The sequence below is a fragment of the Mobula hypostoma genome, chromosome 9 (assembly GCF_963921235.1).
Source record: "Mobula hypostoma chromosome 9, sMobHyp1.1, whole genome shotgun sequence".
In the NCBI taxonomy this organism is placed as follows: domain Eukaryota; kingdom Metazoa; phylum Chordata; class Chondrichthyes; order Myliobatiformes; family Myliobatidae; genus Mobula; species Mobula hypostoma.
The window spans coordinates 149,639,128-149,661,458 of record NC_086105.1 but is presented as its reverse complement, the minus strand read 5'-3'; the positions used below and the strand labels follow the sequence as shown (position 1 = coordinate 149,661,458).

At 41.9% G+C, this 22,331-nt stretch overlaps 1 protein-coding gene across 4 annotated transcripts in view; it reads left to right on the top strand.

The window, feature by feature from the left end:
* tbc1d24 (TBC1 domain family, member 24) overlaps window positions 1-22,331 on the top strand; it is an 83,598-nt gene that overhangs the window by 52,020 nt on the left and 9,247 nt on the right. For all 4 annotated transcript variants that reach the window (XM_063059460.1, XM_063059459.1, XM_063059457.1 and 1 more), the window contains exons 3-5: window positions 2,455-2,613; window positions 5,127-5,190; window positions 20,199-20,294. In XM_063059460.1, coding sequence (XP_062915530.1) covers window positions 2,455-2,613; window positions 5,127-5,190; window positions 20,199-20,294 — 319 coding nt within the window. The remainder of the gene's footprint in view (window positions 1-2,454; window positions 2,614-5,126; window positions 5,191-20,198; window positions 20,295-22,331) is intronic.

Below are 22,331 nucleotides of genomic sequence, written 5' to 3'. Positions count from 1 at the left end.
CAGGGCTGAAGTGGCTGACATGAAAGGGCACAGTTTTAAGGTGCTTGGAAGTAGGAACAGAGGAGATGTCAGGGGTAAGTTTTTTTACGCAGAGAGTGGTGAGTGCGTGGAATGGGCTGCCGGCAACAGTGGTGGAGGCGGATATGATAGGGTCTTTTAAGAAACTCCTGGATAAATACATGGAGCTTAGAAAAACAGAGGGCTATGCGTAACCCTAGGTAATTTCCAAAGTAAGGACATGTTCAGCACAGCTTTGTGGGCAGAAGGGCCTGTATTGTGCCGTAGATTTTCTATGTTTCTATGTAAGAATGTTAAAATGGTGTTACATTTAAGCTTGCTGTACTGAAATAGGCACATAATATAAATAGAATGTAAGAGCCATTTCGACCTAAATGATTTATAGGTCATTTAGATTAACATTATTAAAGAATTTTTTTCATTTTCTGAATTAAAGCACCACTCTCTGTTTTAATAATAATAAATACTTTCTTGATCCTGAGTGGGGAAATTCTTTTGTTACAGCAGCAACGTTTAAAAACACAATAGTACAGGATAATATACACAGTAATTTACCAATGTGCAATAATTTGCAATAATGTACAACATAATAAAACAGAGACTATTGTATTGTGATGAGTGCTCATCTGTTGCACAGAGATGAACTGTTGTACAAGCTTCTTTCATTTGGCAGGAAAGATTTTCTGTAACGATCCTTGTGACAGTGGAGTTGAATGAGCCTGTTTGAAAGGATGCTCCGCTGCTTATTCAGTAGGTCATGGAGAGGATGTGCCAGATTCTCCATAATGGGTAACAGTTTGCTTAGTGACCTCCTCTCCATCACTAACTCGAGAGTCCAGGTTGTAGCCAAGGACGAATCTAGTCTTTTTGATGAGCTTATTTAGAACTTTTCACATCACCAGCACTGATGCTGCTCCCCCAACATAAAGCCACAGTTATGTTGCATAACTTGCAACAGTACATCTCAGACAGGCCCTCTGGCCCACAAATTACTTAAACCAATGACTCCTAATTCATGTGTCTATCTAAGAGTCTCTTAAATACTCCTATGCTATCTGCCTCTACCACCACCTCTGGCAGTGCAATCCAGGCACCCACCACTCTCACTTGCTTCTGCCCCCTCCTTTCCAGTCCTGATGCAGGATCTCGGCCAGAAACATCAACTGTTTATTCCTTTGAGTAGATATTGTCTGACTTGCCAGGTTCCACCAGCATTTTGTGCGTGTTGCTCAAAATTTCCATCATCTGTAGAATCTTTTGTGTTTATTAATTGCATTGCACATCTCCTTTTCTACTCCTCCTCCCATCCCCCACCTTAAATAGTTGCCACAATATTTCCATCCTGGGTAAAAAGATACCTGCAGTCTATCTATGCCTCACATAATTTTATAAGTGTCTATCATAATCTTCAGCCTCCACTGCTCTAGAAAAAGCAGCTGCAGTTTGTCCAACCTCTCTTCGTAGAATTTCCTGGCAAACCACTCGTGCACCTTTCCAAAGCCTCCACATCCTTTCTGTAGTGAGGTGAGCAAAATTGAATGCAATATTCTAAACGCAGCTAAACTAGTCTTATAAAGCTGTAACACGACTTCCTGGCTCAAACTCAAAACCCTTGAACTAAGACAAGCATGGTATATGCCTTCTTTTCCACCCTAGCAACCTATAATATCTGTGGTTACTTTCAGGGTGCCATGTATCTGAATCCCAAGATCCCTCTGCTCATTAATGTTATTAAGAATCCTGCCATTCACTCCGTACTCCTTTTTTGCTCAATCTCCCAAAGTGCAGCATCTCACACTTGCCTGGATTAAACTCCGTCTGCCACTCCTCCCTCTGATTTGTATCCCACTGTACCCTTCGGCAATCTTCTGTGCAATCCTTAACACCATCAATCTTAAGTACCATCTGCAAACTCGCCCCACCACATTTACATCCAAATCATATTCAACATCCCTGTAATATTTAAGTTAAATTTGTTAATGTGCAGAGATTGAATAATTGGTATCTTCTGTCAGTTTTTTTAAAAAAAAAGTTTTATTGCTTTATTCAGTAATTGTACATTTGAAGAATTATTGCGGGAACAATATAACAAAGAAGTTAGTATTAAAGGATTTTAACTCCTGAAAGTTGTAATTCTCCAGTTTTTTGAGCAGGTGCAGAATGTTTGCAGCAACTTGCATTTTCAGTGAAATTTTGATTTGGGTGTTGCTATGGGTACATTGGTGACACAGGTGAATCTTTGGCTTTGCCTTACATGTAATACAATAGGTGTCATGTGACCTTTAATATTCCATTTAAACGTTTCAATATGATTCTGGTGGTACTGGGTTGCTATTCACTTCTGTGCTATATCCATGCTGTACAATAAATTAATCAAAGATGTTGATGTATTCTTTACTGGTGATTTTTTTGACAATCATTATGGATTTCTTGCAGACATAATATCCACCTTGCTGTCAATATTGAAAATTTCAAATCCAATATTGTCAGTGCAAAGGAGATGAGAGAGATTTGGTCCTGGATCCCAGAACGATTTGCACTTTGCCAACCAATGTTGATTTTCTCTACGATGGACCATGGTTATAGTTTGAACAGGTAAATTATCATATGAACTCCTTGTAATGAAGATTTTGTATAATTTCAAACATTGTTTTTCCAGTGTGATTTACAAAATTGTCACAAGATGGACAAAGATGTAAGTAAATTTTTTTATCAAAGTACATATATGTAACCATATTCCACCCTGAGATTTATTATCTTGCAGGCTTCATGGTAACTAGAAAGAAACATAATAGAGTCAATGAAAAAACACACACAATGAAGATGAACAAACAACCAATGTGCAAAAGATAACAAACTGTGCAAATACAGAAAGAGAAAAAAATAATAATAAATAGTAAATATTGAGAACATTAGTTGTAGAGTCCTTGAAAGTGAGTCCATAGGTTGTGGGAACAGTTCAGAGTTGAGGTGAATGAAGTTATCCCCTCTGGTTCAACAGCCTGATGGCTGAAGGAAAATACAGCTGAGGTTGTTGCTAAGTACTGTGTTCTATACTGGAAAACTCACTAACTCACTTATAGATTAGCTTAGATTTATTAATCACTTGTAGATCAAAGCATACGGTGAAATATGAAATACACCCTATCCTCGTTATATGCGGGGGATACGTTCCTCGCAGTCGACGCATAATGTAAATAATCATTTAAATAGAGAAAATAGGGATGCATTCTGGAGGGCTTCCTAAATGTGTTTTATCGGTAATTTATTCGCATTTTCATACCAATACAACACAAAAGCAGTACCACAAGGCAACATTCATATTATATTTAATCAATTTAAGGTAATATTTGCGCTAACAACTAATGTAGTCTGAGGATGTGCTGGGGACACCCCACAAAGGTCACTCTGCTTCCAGCAACAACATGGCATGCTTATAATGTTCTGCAGAACAACATGCAGCCACCATACGGCAAGACAGAGACTCAACAACAGCAAAACAAACCCCTTCCTACCCCCCCAACCCATCCTGGGGATCACTGGCACTGGTCCTCCGGGTTTGCCAACCATGGTCCTTGACTTTGGGGATCACAGGTCTTTGTTCTCAGTGCCTGCCAACCCACCTCTAGAATTGTTGGCCTTTGACCCCAGAGTGCTCCAACCTGGACTTCAATATCGGGCGCCTGCCCCAACTTTTCATTTACTGCCCCTGACGTCTAGCTCTTCCTCTTCCCTGTCTGTAGACCCTAACCTGACTCCCCAAAACCATCCTTATAAACCTAAAGAAACAACCAAGCCTGAGCCATGTGTTTGTTGGACATCACTGCTCGGCATCATATGCACATTCCCATTATAATGATATAATGCTGAGGTTTGATGAGGCATGAGTCAGACTGCATTTGGTCTATTGTGAGCAGTTTTGGGCCCTTAATGTAAGAAAAGGTGTGCTGGCATTGGAGAGGGTCCAGAGGGAGATCATGGCTCCAGGCTCACTGGAGTTTACAAGAATGAGGGGGGAATCTCATTGAAAACTATTGAATAATGAAAGGCCAAGGTAGGATGTTACCTATAGTGGAGGAGCCTAGGACCAAAGGGAATAGCCTCAGAATAGAGAGACATCTATTTAAGACAGATGAGGAATTTCTTTAGCCAGAGGGTGGTGAATCTATGGAATTCATTGCCACAGACGGCTGTGAAGGCCAAGTCACTGGGTATGTTTAAAGTGGAGGTTGATAGGCTCTTGATTAGTCAAGACATCAAAGGTCACGGGGAGAAGGCAGGAGAATGGGGTTGAGAGGGATAACAAATCAGTCATGATGGGATGGAGAGCAGACTTGATGAGCCAAATGGTCCAATTCTGCTCCTATGTCTTATAATTTATTAACATCATGCTTGAACCTGTCAATCTTTCCCATTATAAATTCCAAAGCCATCACCTGATGGTTGACATGAACGCAGTGGGCTATTAATAAGAATCAGTATCTGTGTTATATAATGAAAATCATTCTCTGAATTATGAGGAACCCAATTTTTTGCTTTACCATCTTCCACCTATGTACCTACACTAAATACCACTTCTATGAAATCTTTACTTGACTCATTCCGAGTCCTGCACACGACAACAGGTATGAGAGCTGTGAAAATAATGGAGGGGAACAAAGATACTTTGCCTCTGAATCAAAAGATGATGGTTCTAGCCCAGCCTGGGACTCATTAAGATGACATTGCAGTTCCAGAGCAGTGATCTCCTAAATGAATTTTCTGCCTCTATTTTCAGTTTGGTGCAGTCTCCTTATAAAGCTAAATAGTACAAATTTTGTGTTCCTGGATCTCTTCTAGTCTTCCTCAATCAGAAACAATGTAGTGGATTGTGAGGTTCAGACTCAGTCTTGCACTTCAATTCCATGGAATTTGACACAGTTTATACAAGGTCTGCAGCACTGGATGTTTGGGACTGCCACTTAAACTGTTTGCTCAACCTTCTGCTGAGTTTGTACGTTCAATCTAGTTTGGAGGTATACATTTAGAATAACAGCCTGAAGATAACAAAACTAAGGCACAGTTTTGCTTAAGGAAACCAAGTGAGCTTTTTTTCTTTTGGTTTTCAGATTTTACAGTCATTGTGAGGGTTATGAGCCAACCATCATTCTCATCAAAACAACTAAGGATGAGGTAGGTCCCATGTTTACTATATCAGATGTGGATTTGGAATCTTTTGAAGCCAAGGGGTATTGTGACGTCAAGTGTCAGTGGTAAATAAAACACAGAAAAGATCTACAGAGCAGAAGTATTATCCCTAAGAAACTTGGCAAATATTAAAGGTCAAGATAATAGATACAAGAATCCTGATGACCGCCTACCCAATGAGAACCTGCAGGTGCTACTGTTGTCAGAAAAAACCATGTCTGACAATAGTAATGGAACTTCAAAGTTCAAAATAAATTTGTTATCAAAGTACATGTATGTCTCCATATACAACTCTGAGATTTGTTTTCTTCTGGGCATTGACAGTAAATAAGAGGAACATAATAAAATCAATGAAATTCCACAATGATCTAAAGCTTCCAGGGCAGGCTCTGGATCTGGTTTTAATTTCTTATCATTTGAACAAATCAGTTTTGCTATGGACATTCGTTAAGAATTACTTTGCATAGATTCAAGTTGAAGTCCAAAAATAAATATTGGTTTGAAATTCAAAATTCAAAGTTCAGATGTCGTGGTGCACATCGGTACCAATGACATAGCAAGGAAGAGTGAGGAGATCCTGGAGAGTGAGTATAGAGAGCTTGGTAGGAAGCTGAAAAGCAGGACCTCAAGGGTGGTAATCTCAGGATTGCTACCTTAAATGTATTATCGAAGTATATATGTCACATGTGCAGCCCTGAGATTCATTTTCTTGCTGGCATACACAGTAAATCCAAGAAACACAGTAGAATCAATGAAAGACTGCACCCAACAGGACAAACAAACAACAATGTATAAATGACAACAAACTGCAAATGCAAAATAAAAACAAATAATAATAGCAAATATCAAGAACATGAGATAGGGTCCTTAAAAATGAGTCCATAGATTGTGGAAACAGTTCAGTGATGGGGCAAGTGAAGCTATCCCTTCTGTTTCAAGAGCCTGATGTTTGAAGAGTAATAGCTGTTTCTGAACCTGGTGCTGTGAGTCCTGAGGCTCCTGTACCTTTTTCCTGAAACGAGAGGGGAGCATGCCCTAAATGTTGATGGTCCTTGACGATAGACGCTGCTTTCCTGTGACAGCACTCCGTGTGGATGTGCTCAATGATGTGGAGGCCTTACCCATCATCTACTATTTTTTGTAGGGTTTCTGTTCTGGGATGTTGGTGTTTCCGTACCATGCCGTGATGCAACCAGTCAATGTACTCTCCAGCACACATTTATAAAAGTTACTCATTGTTTTAGATGACATGCCAAATCTTCACAAACTTAAAAGGAAGTAGAAGTACACACTGCCGTGCTTTCTTTGTAATGGCACTTGTGTGCTGGACCCAGGATAGATTCTCTGAAATGGTAAAAGAGGAATTTAAAGTAGCTACCCTGTTCACCTTTATGAGGACTGGCTCATGAACCTCCACTTTTCTGCTCCTGACATCAGTGATCAGCTGCTTGGTCTTGCTGACATTGAGTTGAGAGGTGGTTGTTGTGGCACCACTCAGCCAGATTTTAAAAAGAAACTTTTGTGGGATTTCGGCTTTTTCAGCAGTGCAGTTACAGTTCATCAGCAAGGGCAAATAAAATTAAGGCAGGGACAAGTGGAGCAGCCGTTATGTGAGTGAACCTGTGTTAGACTGGGAAAGCTTTGGCTCATCGAGCCTCGGCAATAACAGTCTAGGTTGAGGTAAGTGTCATCTTCTTTCTTCATTTTTGCCTGTTAGTGCAGATTTAGATTTAGAGCAATGAGAATGGCTTCAAGAGCTGTGTTGTGTTCTTTGTGTGAAGTGTGGGAATTCTGGGAGAACTCCAGCCTCTTGGATAACCACATCTGCACCAGTTGCACTGAGCTGCAGCTCCTCAGAAAAGGTGTCAAGGAACTGAAGCTGCAGCGTGATTACCTCCACTCATATGTGAAACTGAGAAGATGATAGATTGCGGCTACAGGGAGGTAGTCAACCCTAAGTTGCAAGAGGCAGGAAAATGGGTGACTGCCAGAGGGGAAGGGAATAGGTAGCCAGTGCAGGGTACCCTAGCTGACACTTACCTCAACCTAGACTGTTATTGCCGAGGCCCGATGAGCCAAAGCTTTCCCACTCTAACACAGGTTCACTTACCTCAGCAAGGATATTGTTTTGGATACTGTTGAGGGGGACAACATATGGGGTGTGGAGGGCAGGGAGCCACAGCAGCTGGCTCTATGGCACTGAGTCTGGCGCTATGGCTCAGAAAGGAAAAGGGAAGAAGAGGACTGAAGTAGTGATGGGGATTCCATTGTTTTAAGAAGTAGACATGAGATTCTGAGAACATGATAGAGACCTCCAGATGGTATGCTGCCTCCCAGATGCCAGGGTCAGGGACATCTCAGATCAGGTGCACGACGCTGTAAAGGGGGAGACTGAACAGCCAGAAGTCTTGGTACATATTAGTATCTATGGTATAGGTAGGAAAAGCAAGGAGGTCCTGAAGAGAGAATTTAGGGAGCTTGGAATAAAGCTGAAAAGCAGGACCACTAGGATAGCAATCTCAGGATTGCTGTCTGTGCCACACACCCGTGAGGGTAAGAGTAGGATGATTTGGCAGATGAATGTGAGGGAATAGGGTTTCAGATTTCTGGATCATCGGGATCTTTTCTGGGGACGGTATGATCTGTACAAAAGGGATGGGTTACATTTGAACCTGAGGAAGACCAATATCCTTGCAGGCAGGTTTGCTAGAGCTGTAGGGGAGGGGTTAAATTAATTTGGCAAGGGGATGGGAACTGGAGTGATAGGGCTGTTGGTTTTTTAAGAAGGGGCCATGTATCATGGGATTGTCAGGAAGGACAGGCACATGATAGGACAAAATTGCAGTCAGTGGGTTGAGTTGCAGTGTAAAAGGAGGACAAAATCAAAAAGGATGACAGATACAGGACTGACGGTGTTGCATTTGAATGCATACAGTATACAAAATAAAGTGGAAGATCTTGTAGTGCAGTTAGAGATTAGCAGGTATCATGTTGGCATCAATGAGTCTTGGCTGAAAGATGATAGTTGGGAACATAACATCCAAAGATACACATTGTATCATAAGGGTGGGCAGATAGGCAGAGGAGATGTGGTAGCTCTGTTAGTTTAAAAAAAAAGAAATCAAATCCTTAGAAAGAGGTGACACAGGATCAGAAGATGTAGAATCCATGTGGATAGAGTTAAGAAACTGCAAGGGTAAAGAGACCCTAATAAGAGTTGTATACAGGCCTCCGAACAGTAGCTAGGACGTGAGCTACAAATTACAACAGGACGTAGAAAAGGCATACCAAAAGAGCAATGTTACGATAGTCATGGGGAGGTTTCAATATGCAGATAGATTGGAAAAATCAGGTTGGTGCTGGATCCCGAGAGAGAATTTATAGAATGCCTACAAGATGGCATTTTAGAGCAGCTCGTGGTTGAGCCCACTAGGGGATCAACTATTCTGGATTAGGTATTGTGTAATCAACAGGATGTGATTAGGGAGCTTAAGGTAAAGGAACCCTTAGAAGACAGTGATCATAGTATGATAAAATTCACCGTGCAATTTGAGAGGGAGAAGCTAAAGCTAGATGTATCAGTATTACAGTGGAGTAAAGGGAATTACAGAGGCATGAGAGAGGAGCTGGCCAAATTTGATTGAAAGGGGACATTAGGAGGAATGACAGCAGAGTAACAGTGGCTTGAGTTTTTGGGAGCAATTTGGAAGGTGCAGGACAGATGCATCCCAAAAAAAGTATTTTAAAGGCAGGATGACACAGCTGTGGCTGACAAGGTAAGTCAAAGCCAACATAAAAGCCAAAGAGAGGGCATATAATAGAACAAAAATTAGTGGGAAGTTAGAGGATTGCAAAACTTTTAAAAACCAACAGAAGAAAACTTAAAACCATAGTGGGGAAAAGTGAAATATGAAGAGGGGACAAGGACATGGCAGGCAAACTGAATAAGTATTTTGCATCCATCATCACTGTAGAAGAAACATGCAGAATGTTAGAAGTTCGACAGCGCTGCGGCAGAAGTGGGTGCAGTTGCTATTACTATGGAGAAGGTACCTGTAGATAAGTCACCTGGACCAGATGGACTACACCCAGGGTTCTGAAAGAGGTAGCTGAAGCGATTGTGGAGGCTTGAGTAATGATCTTTCAAGAATCAATAGGTTCTGGTATGGCTCCAGAGGACTAGAAAATTGCAAATGGCGCTCCGCTCTTCAAGAAGGAAAGGAAGCAGAGAATAGGTCAGTTTGCCTGACTTCAGTAGTGGGAAGATGTTGCCTGACAAATCTGTTGGAATTCTTTGAGAAAATAACAAGCAGGATAGACAAAGGAGAATCAGTTGCAAACGGAATTTCAAATGGCCTTTGACAAGGTGTCGCACCTGAGTCTGCTAAACAAGATAAGAGCCCAGAGTATTACAAGAAAGATACTAGCATGGATGGAGTATTGGCAGGCAAAGAGTGAAAATAAAGAGAGCCTTTTCTGATTGGAGAGACAACAACTAGATTAGATTCAACTTTATTGTCATTGTGCCGAGTACAAATACAAAGCCAATGAAATGCAGTTAGCATCTAACCAGAAATGCAAAAAATAGTGTTATTTACAAAATAAATGCGAATAAAAAGTAAGTGCTACAGCACACAAATATAAAAGTACTGAGACAGTACAATATGGGTGCAATACTGCTTAGCACTGTGATGTGAGGTTCAGCAGGGTCAAAGCCTCAGGGAAGAAGCTCTTCCTGTGTCTGCTGGTGCAAGAGTGGAGGCTCCTGTAGCGCCTACCGGATGGGAGGAGAGTAAAAAGTCCATGGTTAGGGTGAGATGCATCCTTGATAATGCTTTTCGCCCTGCCCAGGCAGCGTTTATGGTAGATGTTCTCAATGGTGGGCAATTGGGTGCCGATAATCCACTGGGCAGTTTTCACCACACGCTGGAGTGCTTTGCAGTCTGATATGGGACAATTGCCAGACCACACTGAGATGCAGTTGGTGAGTATGCTCTCAATGGTGCAGCAGTAAAAGTCCGTCAGTATTCTGGGACAGAGGTGAACTTTCTTGATGCTCCGCAGGAAATAAAGGCACTGTTGCGCCTTTTTGACCAGGATGGAGGAGTTCAGGGACCAGGTGAGATCCTCGGAAATGTGGACACCAAGGAATTTGAAGCTTGGTCTTCTGGGTGTTGAGGGCCAGGTTGTTGTCGGCACACCACACGGCCAGGTGCTGGACCTCGTCCCTGTAGGCCATCTCGTCATCCCCTCTGATCAGGCCGACCACCGTGGTGTCGTCTGCGAACTTGATAATGGAGTTAGAACCATGTACAGGAACGCAGTCGTAGGTGAAAAGGGAGTACAGAAGAGGGCTCAGCACACAGCCTTGTGGCACGCCGGTGTTCAGGGTGAGAGTGGAGGAGGAGAGGTTGTCTAACTTAACTGATTGGGGTCTGTTAGTCAGAAAGTCCAAGGTCCAATTGCAGAGGGATGAGCCTGATACCAAGCTGGTGAAGTCTGGCAATCAGCTTGGAGGGGATCACAGTATTGAATGCTGAACTAAAGTCAATGAACAGCATTCTGATGTAAGAGTTGTGGCTGTCCAGGTGGGTCAGGGCAGAGTGAAGTGCCGTGGAGATGGTATCCTGTAATGGTGTTCCGCAGGTTTTAAGACCACTTCTTTGGACATTATATGTCATTGATTTGGATGATGGAATTGATAGCTTTGTGGGTAAGCTTGTGGATAATACGAAGATAGGTGTAGGGGCAGGTAGTGTTAAGGAAGCAGGGAGAGTACAGAAGGACTTGGACAGATTAGGAGAATGGGCAAAGAACTGGCAAATGGGATAGTATCAAGAAGTGTAGGGTCCTGCACTTGGATAGAAGGAATAAAAGTATAGACAATTTTCTAAGCAGGGAGAGGACTAGAATACAAATGCAACATATAATGCTGAGGTTTTGTAAGGCTGCTGGAGTATTGCACTGAGTTTTGGGCAAGAATGTGCTGACATTGGATAGGTTTCAGAGAGAGTTCATGAAAATGACTCAAGAATGGAAGGCTTATTGTATGAGGAGCAATTGATGGCTCTGGTCTTTTACTTGCTGGAATTTAAAAGAATGAGGGGAGATTTCATTGAAACCTATCAAATGTTGAAAGGCCGAGACAGAGTGGATGTGGAGAGGATGTTTCTTATGGTGGAGGATTCTAGGGCCAGAGGGCACAGTCTGAGAATGGAGGGATGTCTATTTAGAACAGAGATGAGATTTCCTGGTGGAATTATCTTACTATTTCCAACCTGTCTTGAAACTTTTTTAAGTGTGATATTCTTTCATTATGGCTGGAAGGAGTGCCAGGGGTACTAAAATGGATGATTTTCCTGCCTCTTTGGATTCTGTTATGGATTTGCTGCAAAGTCATACACGAGAAGCCTCTGAGAAGTTTCAACAATTCAGCACTGAATTTAAACAAATAGATGGTAAATTGGACTCTATCCAACAAACTCTTAATGAACACAATAAATGTATTAAAAATAATGAGGAAAATTTGTTGGCTCTGGAAATGGAAGTGGATGAATTGCAGAAGCTTTATGAAAAGCAATTGAAGTCCAACGAAAAGTTAAGACAGAAGATTATCAACCTAGAAAATAGAAATAGAAGGAACAACCTATGGGTTCTGGGTCTCGAAGAATTAATCGAAGGTAACCATCCTGTGGAGTTTTTTGCAAACTTTTTGCAAGAATTATTTCCAGAGATTTTGACATCTGTGCCTATGATTGATCGAGTTCACAGATCTCCTGCGTTTAGACCTCCTAACGCTGAGAGACCAAGATCGGTAATAATCTGTTTTCAGGAATTTAAAACAAAGGAACCCTTAATTTGCGAATCTTGTCGAAAAGGCATGATTGACTATAATGGTCGCAAGATTAGAATTGTTGTAGATTATCTGCCTGAGGTTATGCAGGGACGTGTTAAGTTCAAAGAAGTTATGGCCAAGCTTTTTAATATGGGTTTCAAGCCTTCCCTTTGCTACCCAGCCCAACTCAGAATCACACTTAAAAATGGTTCTTTCGAATGGTTCCGCTCGGCTGTTGAAGCACAAAAGTTTTTAAAATCCAAAGGTTAAATCCAAAGGCTAACTGTTTAGTTTCTCCTTACGTGAAGACACAAGATTAAATTAGAAACTTTTAATTCGCAAATCCCGTCGAAGGGGCATGATTAGTTATAGGGTGGAATATTAAGATTCTCGAAGATTATTCACTTGAGGTTATGCAGGAATGTGCTAAATTTAAACAAGCTCTGTTGGAATTTTTTTAACAAGGATTTTAACCCGTCCCTTGGCTACCCAGTTTGACTGAGAATCTCATTAAAGATGGATCTTTTGAATTGTTTCATTTGAATGCTGAAGCACAAAGATTTTTTAAATTTGAAGGCTAATTGCTTAGTCTGTTTTTCCATGAAGATATAAGATTAATATTCAATGTCTATCTGTATGAATAATTGTATCCTTTACTTTTGGTAAACCTTTGTAACTAATTTCCCTTCGTATTTTTTAATACTGTATTTTTGATATACGAGAATTGAATCTCTTATTTGGGTATTATCTAGTCTAGGTTGGAATATAAATAACCTTGAAACTAATTGGAGCGATCACCAGGTTTTTTGGGGGGTTGTCCGTAGTTTGTAGATGCTGACTTTCTATTGGTCGGTTTTCTTTGGGAGGTGGGTGGGGTTATGTTTTTTTTCCCTCAGAAGCTGTTTTCGAATTTTTAGCCAACTTGTTGCTTGGTTACCATTTCTCAAGGTTTATGGCTTGGTTTTTAACTTGCATTTTAACCCTTCTTTTAAATAATATTAAAAATGGACCAAACTATTAATTTACTCGGTTTTAATGTGAAAGGGTGAAATCACCCTGTTAAATGTAATAAGATTTTTGCTTATATTAAGAAATTTAAGGTCCCTATTTTTTTACAAGAAACTCACACGCAAATGTGATAATCTACGTTTTTTTTTTAGCCGTGGGAATCGACTTTGTTTTCACTCTTCTTTTCAGGCCAAATCTAGAGGAGTTTCGATTCTTATAGATAATACACTTTCCTTTGTCCAACATAAACTAGTGTCGGATACTAATGCAAACACGAGAAAATCTGCAGATGCTGGAATTTCAAGCGACACACATAAAAATTGCCCAGGCAGCATCTATAGGAGGAGGTACAGTTGACATTTCAGGCCGAGACCCTTCGTCAGAACTAACTGAAAGAAGAGATAGTAAGAGATTTGAGAGGGGGAGGGGGAGATCCGAAATGATGGGAGAAGACAGGAGGGGGAGGGATGAAGCTAAGAGCTGGAAAGTTGATTGGCAAAAGGGATATGAGAGGATCATGGGACGGGAGACCGAGGGAGAAAGGGGGCTGGGGGGAGCCCAGAGGATGGGCAAGGACAGAGGGAGAAAAAGAGAGAGAGAAAAAAAAAATATATATATATATTTAAAAATAATAATAAATAAATAACGGATGGGGTATGAAGGGGAGGTGGGACATTAACGGAAGTTAGAGAAGTCAGTGTTCATGCCACAAGGTTGGAAGGTAACCCGGACGGAATATAAGGTGTTGTTCCTCCAACCTGAGTGTGGCTTCATCTTGACGGTAGAGGAGGCCATGGATAGACATATCAGAATGGGAATGGGACGTGGAATTAAAATGTGTGGCCGCTGGGAGATCCTGCTTTCTCTGGCGGACAGAGCGTAGGTGTTCAGCGAAACGGTCTCTCAGCCTGCGTCGGGTCCCACCAATATATAGAAGGCCACATTGGGAGCACTGGACGCAGTATATCACCCCAGCCAACTCACAGGTGAAGTGTCGTCTCACCTGGAAGGACTGTCTGGGGCCCTGAAGGGTGGTAAGGGAGGGAGTGTAAGGGCATGTGTAGCACTTGTTCTGCTTACAAGGATAAGTGCCCGGAGGGAGATCAGTGGGGGAGGGATGGGGGGGACGAATGGACAAGGGAGTCACGTAGCTGTCAAAGTCCGTAGACAGCAGTAGATAAGCTGTCTCCAGAGATAGAGACAGAAAGATCCAGAAAGGGAAGAGAGATGTTGGAAATGGACCAGGTAAACTTGAGCGCAGGGTGAAGTTGGAGGCAAAGTTAATAAAGTCAATGAGCTCAGCATACGTGCAAGAAGAAGCACCAATGCAGTCGTCGATGTAGCGAAGGGAAAGTGAGGGACAGATACCAGTATGGGCTTGGAACATGGATTGTTCCACAAAGCCAACAAAAAGGCAGGCATACAACAGGAATTCTGCAGATGCTGGAAATTCAAGCAACATACATCAAAGTTGCTGGTGAACGCAGCAAGCCAAGCAACATCTATAGGAAGAGGCGCAGTCGACGTTTCAGGCAGGCATAACTGGGATCCATACGGGTGGCCATGGCTACACCTTTAGTTTGGAGGAAGTGGGAGGAGCCAAAGGATAAATTATTAAGAGTAAGGACTAATTCTGCTAGCCAGAGCAGAGTGGTGGTAGAGGGGAACTGGTTAGGTCTGGAATCCAAAAAGAAGCTGAGAGCTTTGAGACCTTCCTGGTGGGGATTGGAAGTATATAGGGACTGAACATCCATGAAAATAAAGCGGTGGGGGGAAACTTAAAATCATTGAAAAATTTCAGAGCGTGAAAAGTGTCACGAACATAGGTAGGAAGGGATTGAACAAGGGGACTGCATTGGTACTGCTTCCTGCATGCATGCTGAGCTCATTGACTTTATTAACTTTGCCTCCAACTTTCACCCTGCCCTCAAGTTTACCTGGTCCATTTCCGACACATCCCTCCCCTTTCTGGATCTTTCTGTCTCTATCTCCTGGAGACAGCTTATCTACTGATGTCTACTATAAGCCTACGGACTCTCACAGCTACCTGGACTATTACTCTTCTCACCCTGTCTCTTGCAAAAATGCCATCCCCTTCCCGTAATTCCTCCGTCTCCGCCGCATCTGCTCTCAGGATGAGGCTTTTCATTCCAAGACGAAGGAGATGTCCTCCTTTTTTTAAAGAAAGGGGCTTCCCTTCCTCCACCATCACTCTGCTCTCAAACACATCTCTCCCATTTCACGCACATCTGGTCTCACCCCAACCTCCCGCCACCCTACTAGGAATAGGGTTTCCCTTGTCCTCACCTACCACCCCACCAGCCTCCGGGTCCAACATATAATTCTCCGTAACTTCCGCCACCTCCAACGGGATCCCACCACTAAGCACATCTTTCCCTCCCCCCCCCCCCCGCTTTCCACAGGGATCACTCCGTACACGACTCCCTTGTCCATTCGTCCCCCCCATCCCTTCCCACCAATCTCCCTCCGGGCACTTATCCTTGTAAGCGGAACAAGTGCTACACATGCCCTTACACTTTCTCCCTCACCACCATTCAGGGCCCCAGACAGTCCTTCCAGGTGAGGCGACACTTCACCTGTGAGTCGGCTGGGGTGATATACTGCGTCCAGTGCTCCCGATGTGGCCTTCTATATATTGACGAGACCTGACGCAGGCTGGGAGACCGTTTCGCTGAACACCTACACTCTGTCCGCCAGAGAAAGCAGGATCTCTCAGTGGCCACACATTTTAATTCCACGTCCCATTCCCATTCTGATATGTCTATCCACGGCCTCCTGTACTGTCAAGATGAAGCCACATTCAGGTTGGAGGAACAACACCTTATATTCCGTCTGGGTAGCCTCCAACCTAGTGGCATGAACAGTGACTTCTCTAACTTCCATTAATGCCCCACCTCCCCTTCATACCCCATCCGTTATTTATTTATTATTATCATATATATTTTTTCTCTCTCTCTCTTTTTCTCCCTCTCTCCCTCCTTGCCTATCCTCTGGGCTTCCCCCCTCCCCCTTTCTTTCTCCCTAGGCCTCCCGTCCCATGATCCTCTCATATCCCTTTTGCCAATCAACTTTCCAGCTCTTAGCTTCATCCCTCCCTCTCCTGTCATCTCCTATCATTTCGGATTTCGTGTAGACTGTCCGGTATGAGTTTCTTTAGAAACTAATTCTGTTAATAAATTTTCTATTATTTCTCTTCTTGGACCCTCATTTGCTTTATTTGTAAGTAAACTAACTGATAATTTAATAGTTAAACATACTCTGAAGATCTGGATACAATTTAGAAAACATTTTGGTTTGTTGAGATTTTCCCTTTCTAGTCCCATTCAGTCTAATTTTTTTTAAACCCTCCATAACTGATTTAGTCTTTAAAGAATGGGACAGGTTGGGTATTAAATGTTTTTGGAATCTGTTTGTTAGAGGAAATCTTTTTTCATTTGAGCAATTGTCAGCTAAATATAGCCTACCCAAAACTCACTTTTTTAGATATCTACAAATCAGAGACTTTCTAAGATCTCAATTATGCACATTTCCTATAAGATCAGATAAGAACTTACTAGACGTAATTTTTAATTTGACACCTTTTTATAATGGTTCAATGTCTAATATTTATGGTATGTTGCTGGAGACAAGGAATGTTCCTTTAGACAAAACTAAGAATCTCTGGGAACAAGATTTACAGACATCAATATCTGAGGAAACTTGGAATGAAATTTTTTAACTGGTTAATACTTCATTGCTATGTGCTCGCCATTCCTTCATACAATTTAAGGTGGTACATAGAGTCCATATGATGAAAGATAAGCTATCTCATTTTTATTCAGCTATATCTCCCTTCTGTGACAGATGCAATAATGGAGAAGCTTAATTAATTCATATGTTTTGGACTTGTCCATGTCTTGAAAAATATTGGAAGGAAGTTTTTCAAACTTTTTCTTTACTTTTCAAAGTCAATTTTAAACCTAATCCTCTGACGGCCCTATTCGGTATTGTTGCAGGACAAGATATCAAGTTGAAGACATCTGATTTACATGTTTTGGCCTTTAGTTCTCTTCTAGCTAGGAGGGCGCTTTTGTTTAAATGGAAAGATGTTTCTTCTCTTACTCATGCTCAATGGTTATGCGACGTTATGTCATGCTTAGATTTAGAGAAGATTCGTCATTCAATTTCTGAATCTCGTCAAGACTTTCAAACACTGTGTGGACCCTTTCTGAATTGTTTTCAAAACTTTCAAAACCCTTAATTCGTTGTTTAAATTTAGATGTTGGCTATTATTAATTTTTATTATACGAGAAGGTATTTTACCTACAGGCAACACACATAAAAGTTGCTGGTGAACGCAGCAGGCCAGGCAGCATCTGTAGGAAGAGGTACAGTCAACGTTTCAGGCCAAGACCCTTCGTCAGGACTAACTGAAAGAAGAGCTAGTAAGAGATTTGAAAGTGGGAGGGGGAGGGGGAGATCCAAAATGATAGGAGAAGACAGGAGGGGGAGGGATGGAGCCAAGAGCTGGACAGGTGATTGGTAAAAGGGATATGAGAGGATCATGGGACAGGAGGCCCAGGTAGAAAGAAAGGGAGAGGGGGGAAGCCCAGAGGATGGGCAAGGGGTATAGTGAGAGGGACAGAGGGAGAAAAAGGAGAGAGAGAAAAAGAATGAATATATATATGTGAAGAAAATATATATATGAATATATATATATATTATAATAAATAACGGATGGGATACGAGGGGGAGGTGGGGCATTAACGGTAGAGAAGTTAGGTAGCCTCCAACCTGATGGCATGAACATTGACTTCTCTAACTTCCGTTAATGCCCCACCTCCCCTTCGTACCCCATCCTTTATTTATTTATTTATTTATTTATTTATTTGCATGCATACATATATATTCGTTTTCTCTCTCTCCTTTTTCTCCCTCTGTCTCTCTCACTATACTCCTTGCCCATCCTCTGGGCTTCACCCGTCCCCCTTTCTTTCTCCCTAGGCCTCCCATCCTATGATCCTCTCATTATCCCTTTTGCCAATCAACTGTTCGGCTCTTGGCTCCATTCCTCCCCCTCCTGTCTTCTCCTATCATTTTGGATCTCCCCCTCCCCCTCCCACTTTCATATTTCTTACTAACTCTTCCTTCAGTTAGTCCTGACGAAGGGTCTCGGCCCGAAACATCAACTGTTCCTCTTCCTGGAGATGCTGCCTGGCCTGCTGTGTTCACCAGCAACTTTTATGTGTGTTGCTTGAAATTCCAGCATCTGCAGATTTCCTTGTGTTTGAGGTATTTTACCTTTTACTTTTCTCCTTAATAAACAGCTTTGTTCTTGGTAGGGGTTAGACTCTTTTTTTGTAATAAATTAGTATATTTCAATATAACTTTGACTAACCCACATGAATACGGGGTAATGAGATTGCTATTATGAATAGGTACAATGTAATTGGTAGTTTTTTTCAACCTTTATATATACTGTACTTTCTTGTACTCTGTATTCTTCTATGTAGAAACTAATAAAAATATTGAAAAAGAGAACAGAGATGAGGAGGAATTTCTTTAGCTCTGAGAGTGGTGAAACTATGGAATTCATTGCTACAGTCAGCTGTGGAGGCCATGTCATTGGGTGAATTTAAAGCAAAGGTTGATAGATTCTTGATTAGTCAGGACATGTAATGTCATGAGGAGAAAGTAAGAGAATGGGTTTGAGAAGGAAATGGATCAACCATGATGAAATGGCAGAGCAGACTTGATGGGCCATTGGGCTAATTCTGCTTCTATGTCTTATGGTCTTATTTTCGATCTCCCTAACATGTGCTGACTTGTCACCTTTCATTCAGCCAACGACAATGCTGTCAACAGCAATCGAATATGGCATTGGTTCTGTGCATAGCCACACAGTCATAAGAGTAAACTGAGTAGAGCAGGGGGCTAAGCACATAGCCTTGTGATACACCTGTGCTAATGGAGATTGTGGAGGAGATGTTGTTACCAATCCAAACTGACTGGGGTCTGCAAGAAAGGGAATCAAGGATCCAATTGCACATGGAGGTATTGAGACCAAGGTCTTGAAGTTTGTTTATTAATTTTGAGGGGATGATACTATTGAATGTGGAGCTGTAGTCAACGAAGAGTATCGTGATGAATGCATCTTCACTGTCCAGATGTTCCAAGGTTCAGAAAAGAGCCAGTGAAATAGCACCTGCTCTGGACCTTTTGTGCCATTAGGCAAATTGGAGCAGATCCAAGTGGCTTCTCAGAGAGGAGTTGATAAGTTTCATCGCCTACCTCTCGCGATAATCTTCAAGCTGAACTTGCACCAGAAAATGCAATGAATTACAAGAATCTTGATTCTGGAGTATTGAGGTCCTGTAGGAGCAGACCTGAGACAATAAGAGCATAAGAGATGGAGCAGGAGGTTAAGATGAAGATGCTGGAGGAACTCAATGGGTCAGGCAGCATCCACGAAGGGAATAGGACAGGTGCTCCCACTGTAACCTTTTCTATGTTGGTGAGACCAGGCACAAACTAGATAACTGCTTTGCCAAGCACCTACACTCTGTCCACTGTTGCTGTCTGGAGCTCCTGGCTGCTAGCCATTTTAATTCTCCCCACTCCCACACTGATACTTCTGTCCAAACCTGCGTCCACTGCCTGCATGAGGCTAAACGTAAAAATATAAATATTGCATCTGTGGTGATAACCCTGTAAGGTGATTTGAGGAAAGTGTAGGGGGAATGTCAGAGGTAGTTTTTTTTTAACAGAGTTGTGGGTGCATGGAACATGCTGCTAGGGGTGGTGGGAGAGTCAGGTACATTAGGGCTATTCAAGAGACTCTGAGTAGGCACATAAATGATAGAAAAATGAAGAGCAATCTGGGAAGGAAAACTTCCATTGATTTTGGAGTATATTAAAGGGCCTGTCCAATGACTCTGATATGAATATACAAGGTATGAATGGTAGGTTTGAGAATGACACGTTAGATGTGAGGCGACACAATAGCATAGTGGTTGGTATAGAGCACGCCACCATGTTCTGTGTTGTTCAGGAGGGAGCCAGAACAAGCTCTTGTCATCACTTGGGTTTAGGGTTATTGTAAATCTGGCAGGCCCTGGCTGAACCTGTCATTGTGTCCTTATGTTAACAGGTCTGTGGAGCCTACCTTTCAACTGACTGGAGAGAAAGAAAGCGAGAAGGAAACAAGCTAAGCTATTTTGGCACAGGGGAATGCTTTGTGTTCAAGGTATGACAGTCAATTCCTTTTTGCTATTACTGCATTATTTTTGGCTCCTTGCTTCTGATAGGCCAGAAATTTACGCTAACTCAGCTTTGGCACGTAAGTGGCACCATGACAAACAGCAAGTGTTTGCTGAAGCAGCATTGTCTGACTACACATCCTCTGTAAATGTACTGTATCAGTAGAATGGATTGTCCTTGAAATTTCTTGAATATTATGCCCTTGGGTTTAACAAACACTAAATGCTGTTAGTTAATATAATTTTTTTAGCTCCTAACTGATTAAAATTGCCATCATTTTCCGATATGTTGTTCCATTGGAAAAGTTGGACTTTGTATTAACTATCACGGTTTTTCACTTTAATCTTCTATACAGTAAGGACTGACCATGAGGCTTTCTGATAGATCTATCTGCTGGTTATTCTACAGTCTGTAGTTTACATTGGTTTGACTGTTTTAAAAATTGGAGTTGAGTTATTGTCGCAAACACGAGGAAACCTGCAGATGCTGGAATTTCAGGCAACACACATAAAAGTTGCTGGTGAACGCAGCAGGCCAGGCAGCAGGTCTAGGAAGAGGTACAGTTGACATTTTGGGCCGAGACCCTTCGTCAGGACGAACTGAAAGAAGAACTAGTAAGAGATTTGAAAGTGGGAGGGGGAGGGGGAGATCTGAAATGATAGGAGAAGATAGGAGGGGGAGGGATGCAGCCAAGAGTTGAGTTATTGTTTTGTGATTTGTATAAATAATTTGGATAAAAATTTAAGTGAACTGATTAGTAAGATTTACAGACAACACAAAAATTGTTTTAATTGTAGGTGATGAGGAAGGTTGTCAAAGGATTCAGTGGGATACAGATCACTTGGAAATGTGGACAGGGAAATGACAGATGGAGCTTAATCCAGACAAGTGCAGCCGTTCACATTGGGAGGTCAAATGCAAGAGGAAAGATTGCAGTAAATGGCAGGATACTTGGGAGCATTGATGTACAGAGGGATCTTGGGGTGCAAGTGTATAGGGCCCTGAAAGTGACCACACAATTGGATAAGGAAGCAAATAAAGCAAATGGTCTTTGCCTTTATCATTTGGGGTGTTGAGTACAAAAATCATGTTGCAGCTGATCAAAGTTCAACTTTATTATCAAAGTATGTATACCATATATAACCTTGAGATTCATCTTCTTGCAGGCAGCCACAAAGCAAAGAAACACAACAGAATTCACTAAAAAGCACACGTCACAAGACTGCCACTTATCCAATTCGCAAAAGAGGATAAATTACGCAGATAATTTTTTAAAAAGTAAACAAAAGCAAATTGAACTTGAACTGTTCCTGTTCCTGTCTATACTTTCCACAGTATTCTTACGAGGTGCAGAAAGCTAGAGGGAAATGATAATACAAAAACTTATTTATGTAACATTTTTAATGTATCAAAATATCCGAGGGTCTTCACAGGAGTGTTGCACAAGAAGGCAGAGCAGGAGTAGACCAGCCATCCTTCAGCGCTTCCCCACCATTCAATATAATTATGACTGATCTATGCTGATCTGAACTCCCATAATACCTCAAATTTCTGATCGTGCAAAATTTATCCATCTCTGTCTTAGTTATTTCTAACAATCCACTCAGGCACAAAATTCCAGAGCCTCACTGCCCTGTGTGAAGACATTTCTCCAGCCTCAGTTATAACTGACAGACCCCTTATATTCTAGCTCTGTTGCCTTGTTTGTGACTCTCCTGTTAGGGAAAACTTGCAACATTCCTTAGGAACAAGAAAAAAACTGCAGATGCTGTAAATCCCAGCAACACACACAAAATGCTGGAGGAAGTCAACAGGCTAGGCGGCATCTATGGAAAAGAGTACAACTGACGTTTCAGGCTGAGACCCTTCATCAAGACTGGAGAAAAAAAGAAGATTTAAAAGGTGGGAAGAGGGGAGGGACAAGGTGACAGGTAAAACCGGGAGGGGAAGGGGTGAAGTAAAGAGCTGGGAAGTTGATTGGTGAAAGAGATACTGGACCGGAGAAGGGGAACTTTAATAGAGG